Source organism: Triticum aestivum, chromosome 7D, assembly GCF_018294505.1.
Source record: "Triticum aestivum cultivar Chinese Spring chromosome 7D, IWGSC CS RefSeq v2.1, whole genome shotgun sequence".
Classification (NCBI taxonomy): Eukaryota; Viridiplantae; Streptophyta; class Magnoliopsida; order Poales; family Poaceae; genus Triticum; species Triticum aestivum.
This window is the reverse complement of record NC_057814.1, coordinates 61,398,795-61,405,535: the sequence shown is the minus strand read 5'-3', so window position 1 is coordinate 61,405,535 and position 6,741 is coordinate 61,398,795. Positions and strand designations below refer to the sequence as shown.

At 44.2% G+C, this 6,741-nt stretch overlaps 1 protein-coding gene across 1 annotated transcript; it reads left to right on the top strand.

Moving 5' to 3' along the window:
* Window positions 1-386: 386 nt before the first annotated feature.
* LOC123170795 (uncharacterized) lies at window positions 387-2,332 on the top strand. The gene is made up of 4 exons (XM_044588552.1): window positions 387-713; window positions 853-933; window positions 1,156-1,289; window positions 1,678-2,332. The coding sequence occupies exons 1-4, from the start codon at window positions 387-389 to the stop codon at window positions 1,940-1,942; spliced, it is 807 nt and encodes a 268-aa protein (XP_044444487.1). The 3' UTR covers window positions 1,943-2,332.
* The last annotated feature ends 4,409 nt before the right edge of the window (window positions 2,333-6,741 follow it).

Genomic DNA, 6,741 nt, shown 5'->3' with positions numbered 1-6,741 from the left:
TAGTTTCTAAGTTTATCTCAAAACTACACGCTTCCTCCTTGCTTATTGGAGAAGATGTTCGTATGCTTTCTCTCGTGGGCATGCTTGTGTAGTGTCATCATTTTTCAGTGCACTGCACTACCTGTTTGGGTTAGTTCTTTGGGTGTTCTGTGTGCACATGTGGTGCTTCCTGCTTCCTAGCTAGGGGGTCTAACAGTGATTGTGTAGACTACCAAACAATGGTTGCTGCTTACTGATTGTAGCCTTGTAGGCATGGTCACTGTAGCCATAGAAACGATATTCCTTTTGGATTGGTCGAGCATAGAACATGTTCATACAGATTTTGAAGAGCTGCTCCGCCTCCCCGCCTCATCTCATTTTCCTCTCTTCCTCACGGCGCCAGGAGCATGGCCTCGATCTGGAGAAGGGGAGCAGCTACCAGCCGATTCCAGCCCACTCCGGCGGTCCCGGCGGCCATCCAGCACCTTCATGTGCTCTCTACCATCTCCATTGCGCTAACTCGACCTGCAGGTCCTCAACATCATCCGCGACTAACCCTAGCCGCTCGGACTGCTGGTGTGCGGTGTCGCCATGGACGCCGGCGCGGCGCCTGCACCTCTGACTGTTTCCTCCGACACCGTCCGCGTTGCCTACGGGGCATCCACCTCCTCATACGCCCCTCTCACCCAGGCGCACCTCTTGGGGTCGTTGGCGCTTGTGATTTCCCCGTGCGAGTATGTAAAAAGTTGCAGGATCTTTCGATCCAATAGTCGATTGTAGAATAGCTTATCTACAGACGTGTGAGGGATTAGAAATTTTGCACAGGCTTGAGAATCCCTGACTATCTCGATCTAACTGAGAGTAATTTCATAGGATGGTGGCAACAGAGGGACTCTTTGGTGCCGGAGAGCTCGGGATTCATCACCCCTAACTGAATCAACCCTGCTATCACAGGTTCCCTCCTCCTGGTCCTTCATTGCCACAAAATTTCCCATTGCCTTGCAATTTGTTAGATTCGTTGATTTTGCTATCCTATAGTCCTGGATGGGTCCCCAGCCCCAGGCAAACCAATCTCAGTGGAATCATGGAGATCAAAAGATTTTGCTATGTCGATATACTTCTATGAATTACATATTTTCTTCCTTGAGAGTAATCAGTGTAATCTTTGAAAAGTAGCCTCTGCATGTTTATGGCCTCTCAGCTTCGTGCTTATGGTGTGGCTGCGTGGAAGCCGACGACAAGTACGGCCGCTCTCTACTTGCCTCTAATATGTATGTCTTAACTCCCTCGAGAAAAGGAGTCTTTGCAAGGTCAGCCAGTACTCCACTTCACATTCAATCATATGCAGAAATATATGCCATGTTTTTCAGTAGTCTGCTCGCCTCTTCTACATAAAAAGGTGCTGTGTTCTAATTTTCTTTCACTGTTTATGTTGATTGACGACAGAGCAAACTATGTGATTTAAATAATCATCAAGAACATGTCAATCATTTCAAATAAACATTCTTTTTATTGTACTGAAGATGTGAAATGGCTGCTTGGTGGAGGTGCCAGGATTTATGAATTAAGCTATCTGATGATGACAGTGCTTATATTTTATAGTTTTACATTTTTTATTCCCTTTAGAATTAACATGTATCAATGAAAAAAATGAATTTCTGACGTTTACAATTTGGTTTGTGTACGTGCCTTATTTAGACTACCCGCATATCTGGAGGCATCGCGTGCGCCCGCCGTTTATGACCGCCGGATCGATTCACCACAGACGGCGGTGATGCAGACCAGGAACGCATCGGACATGGACGCTGTGCGGAAACTCGGCGCTGCCAGCGCCACCTCGGTGAGGAGGAAGACGCTCTGCGACATCACCAACCTAAGGCGGCCGGTGGTGGCGGCAGGACGGGTTGAGGTACGCGGACGGCGTGGATGGGATCGCGTGGTTGGTCAAGGCAAGATTTGCTGACCCGACTCCACCGCCGTCTCTTTCTTGGTTATGAGTATGATGTGTCGCGGTCGCTAGCGCTGCTCTTTTTTTCTTGAATCTATGTGTGTGTAAATGCAAGAGAATTCGGATCTTGTGAAGCTCCTGGAGGAGAGAGTATTTTCCTTCATCGATTGTTCTCTTTTGTCTAGGATGGATAGGGCTTCTTGATGTGTGGTTGTTCTGGTGTTGAATCTATTTGGTTTGATTTGCATAGTATACATCACGGCTCCATAGTAGACATCCATGTTTAAAACTAAGATCAGATATTTGAATTGTCAGACTCTTTTGCTCATTGTCAGACCATGACTACGGCTTCCTATTAAAGTTGTGTGGAATGCTACTAAAAAGTGGACAAAATTATGCTTCAAATGTATTCTTTATTCTCGTAGCCCCTTCAAGGCTTCTGGTTAATGTTCACTGATGTGCTCCTGAAAGTTGCAAGATGGCACTATATGGGGACAACCATCAGTATCGCTCAGTCTCAAGATCGCCATGACACCTGAACTGTTCTGCTGAATAATATCTTGCATAGTTTATATTGTCTTGTTTCCATCTACATATAGGAATACATATGTGGCAAGCACAAATCATTCGTTTCAAAAAACAGTACATAGACTACCATATTCTGTCCAGTCCTGATACACTTGCAATTTCTTACTAATGGCCTGTGAAGTTATGTCCTATAATAACAGTCTCACTATATTAAGACACATGCATCACTGCTAAACATCCCAAGTGAAACCACAGGCAGATAAGCCAGCTTAATTATTCTACTACTTTCTAGATGACAGCAGTTAAACAAGAGGAGGCAGACACAGCCAGTGATATCAACAACGGTGGCCAAATTACCCATGGTGATGCTCAAAACATACTTATGATGACTATTGACTTAGATTTCAAATCATAGAGATTATTTTACCTTACCATGATTTCCTTATCTATTCATCACGGACGGACCACTGTGTCGGAAGCACAACAAGCCATTCGAGTATATTCATCGCCCACGCAAAGCAAGCTCAATCCAAAAGTTCAAAGGCAAGAAAATCCATATAAAGCCTGGAAAGTACATTCTCTGTGGTAAGAGCTACATTGCTCTACCCATTCCAACAACTCTCACATCAACTGCTAAATGGTATAACTTTGTATAATTTAACATAGGTAAGCTTGGCATCCACCACTTAGATGAGTTTAGTCACCACATTGTGTGGGGCAACACCGTTAAGCTCTACAACCATAATGTTCATAGACTACGAAAGATAATCCACAGGACCACCACGCCTGATCGCTACTATGTGTGCCACATGACAGAAACATTTGCAACAGACGGCAAAAGAATGGTAATCCTTTGCAATTGCTATGTTCTGTTTCATACAATGGCATGGTATAAAATGATATACTAACTAACCTTTACTATTATTTTCAGTACTTTAGGGTTTCCTTTTCTACGGGTTCCCTTTTCCCACACATGAATGCTGAACATGGTGAACTCTGACGGAACTACCGCTGTTACAGCCCGCTTTATCAAGGGTGTTGGCAAAAAGGCCACCATCACTAGAGGCTGGAGCCACTTCTTCCGTCAGGCACAGATGAACAAAGGGCAAGCATATGTTTTCGCCTTCAAATGCACTTCCAAGGGACTGCGCCTGATCGTCTACTCAATATAAGCAAGTTGCAAGAGCCCTTTGTTATATAACTTAGCATTAGTATAGATGCCTACCAAGAATTCTATGTTTATCATCCTTTTGAATCTCATGTAATCCCCTAAGACCATCATGTGCATTTAACTGTCGGTTATTTGCTGCTTAGACTGCTGTGTGGTATGCTTTTGAAATAGCCACCATTTATTTATCATCAATCCGTACTCGTTTCCATACGTTTCATTTTGTTTTTACATATTTTAATGCACACTCTTTCAATACTTGGCTTGCACTCGGCCTTTGCGCCATGGGCGCAACGGGTCATCTAGTTAGAGAAAAGCTAGAAGGTTATGAGTTCTTAAATATCAACCAAGTCTTACAAAGGGCTTTGGCTCAGGAAAGCCGAAGCAAAGATCTCAAAGAAGTGCACAGATACAAAGCCGCGCTTATTGCAAGTATCATAATTCTTTTTTCTCATGCTACTAACGATTGCAATGTTTTTCGACAACAGATACAATCGGCCATTAATGACGGACGATTGAAATTTTCTGAGATGCAAGTTGATAAACAACCCTTTCCAATGAACACCATGGACTTGGAGGGGAAAAAGATGCTCATTCGGCCGGAGGTAGCCGAATCAGCTAATAAAGCTAATGTCATTGTTGGTGAGCCCAGGAAAGACAAGGAGGGCGACAAGGTCTTGGGGAGACAGGTTGTGCTTGATAAGCAACCCGATGGCAAGGAAGTGATCAAGATCACCATCGAGAATCCGACACTCGGGGGGCAACTACAAGTGCAAGAAAATGCTCGTGTGAGATTTGTCAAGCCCAAGAGTCCAGAAGTTGGCAAGTGAAAAAGGAATGAAGTTAAAGTGGAAGCTATCCGAGTTAAAGTGCAAGCGGATCAAACCAACTTTTGATATGTTTCTGTCCAAATATGCCAATCAGTCGGCTGGTTCCAGCTCTAACCGACCATCATACTTGAAGCGACCAAGGTCACCATCAGATGATATGTTCAGTCAGTATATGAAACCGAGTGGACCAAAGGCGCTGTTTCCAGAAGAGTAGAGGCAAACTGTTTGGGACCGACTTGAATACTCATATAATGGCCGACTGAACATCGGTAACTATCGGTCGGCTGGTCAAAATATGCGACCGGATGGAAATCCGAGTGTAAGAATGCACCAAGGTGGAAGCTATCCGAGTGAAAAAATGTGGCCAAGTAGATTCCATCCGAGTGAATTCCATCCGAGTGGATTCCATCCGAGTGACATCCATCCGAGTGGATTCCATCAGAGTAAAAAGGTGCGCCTGAGTGGAAATTTCATGCATATGGAAAGTCGAAAAGAATGGTGTGTTAAGTCACCAAGTGTTGCAGCAATTGAGTCAGGAAAAGGCAAGGAGAAAATGGATGCCGACTCACTCATCTTGGGCACCAAAACATTCACCATACAGCAGCCAATTGTGCACAGCAATCCGACTGAGACGATACTTGCTATCACGCCAAAGTACTCGGCTAATGACCATAAAGCAAGCACCAGCCAAATAAAGACGAGAGATCCTAAATACACTCAGCCAAAGTGGTGTCCTCCAGGGCTAACAAAGACACAGAAGAGGAAACTACAGAGGTTAAGGAGTCAAGAGATGGCAGAATAGGAGGCCGAGAAGCAAAGGGATAAGTTGTTCAATGACACTCGGCCCATGGTTCCAGCAAAACAAGTGTGGAGGCCTAAACAAATACAAGATACATTAGCTTCTACATCTATCACAACAGCACCTGCGCCACCAAAAGAGCACGATGCAGTTATTACATCGTCTACATCACCTAGTACTTCTCCTTCACTCGGACAGATTTCAGAATCGGTAGATATACTTGAAGAAAAGGATGATATGTTGGACTATCAGTCTACACCGGTTCATGAAGGTATGGCTATCAATATGGTTTATTACTTACCTGCCGAGTTTCGCGCTGTAGATGAAGAAGGAGAGGTGGCCCAACTGGATTTTGGCCCTAAAAATGCAATATTTGAGAAGCCAAAAGAGCCAGTAACACATCTGAAACCGTTGTATCTCAGAGGTCATATCAACGGATCACCACTCAGTCGAATGCTTGTTGATGGTGGTGCTGTGGTAAATCTTATGCCCTATTCGGTCTTCAAGAAATTGGGTTTGCCTGATGAAGAGCTGATAAAGACGAATATGGTGCTCAATGGATTTGAAGGCAAAGAGAAAACTGAAGCCAAAGGTGTGATGTATGTGGAGCTTACAGTCAGAAGCAAAACTTTGGCTACTGCATTCTTTGTCGTTGAGGTGCAAGGTAACTACAACGTCATACTAGGCCGCGATTGGGTTCATGCAAACCAGTGCGTGCCATCCACTATGCACCAGTTTTTGATTCAGTGGGTTGATGATGAAGTGGAAGTCATTCATGCAGATAACTCGGCCTGTGTTGCTTTGGCCGATGCATCGGTGGATTGGCAACATCCCAATGCTACTTGCTTGACAGGACGTGACTTATCAGAGTTTGATTTTCTCAGCGCGACCAAGAATGGTTTTGTGCCCGTCTCTTTAAAGCCAACTGAATGCAATCGGCTCCAAGGTATGATATGTTTAAATGGATTCTAGCTCCGAGTGGTTACAAAAACTTCTTGTAAAATATCGGTCCAGCGAGAACGATATGTATGAGTCTATAGAGGAGTTGGATGACATGGATTAACTTGGACAAGGTTTTACATCGGCCGATCCATTAGAAGAGATAGATATTGGAGATGGTTCAGTCACTCGACCGACGTTTGTAAACAAAAATTTGAAAGCCGATTGTAAAGCTAAGTTAATCGAGCTATTGAAAGAATATGTTTGTTGCTTTGCATGGGAATATCATGAGATGCCAGGGTTAAGCCGAGAGCTAGTGGAGCATCGGTTACATATAAAGGCTGGTTTTAGACCATATAAACAATCGGCCAGAAAGTTTAGCCCAAAAACATATGACCGGATCAAGGAGGAGATCGGCCAGTTGCTTAAAGCTAATTTTATCAGACCTTGCAGGTATGCCGAGTGGATTTCTAACATTGTCCCAGTGGAGAAGAAATGATCCGGCAAATTGAGGGTGTGCATTGACTTCGGAGATTTGAATAGGGCTACA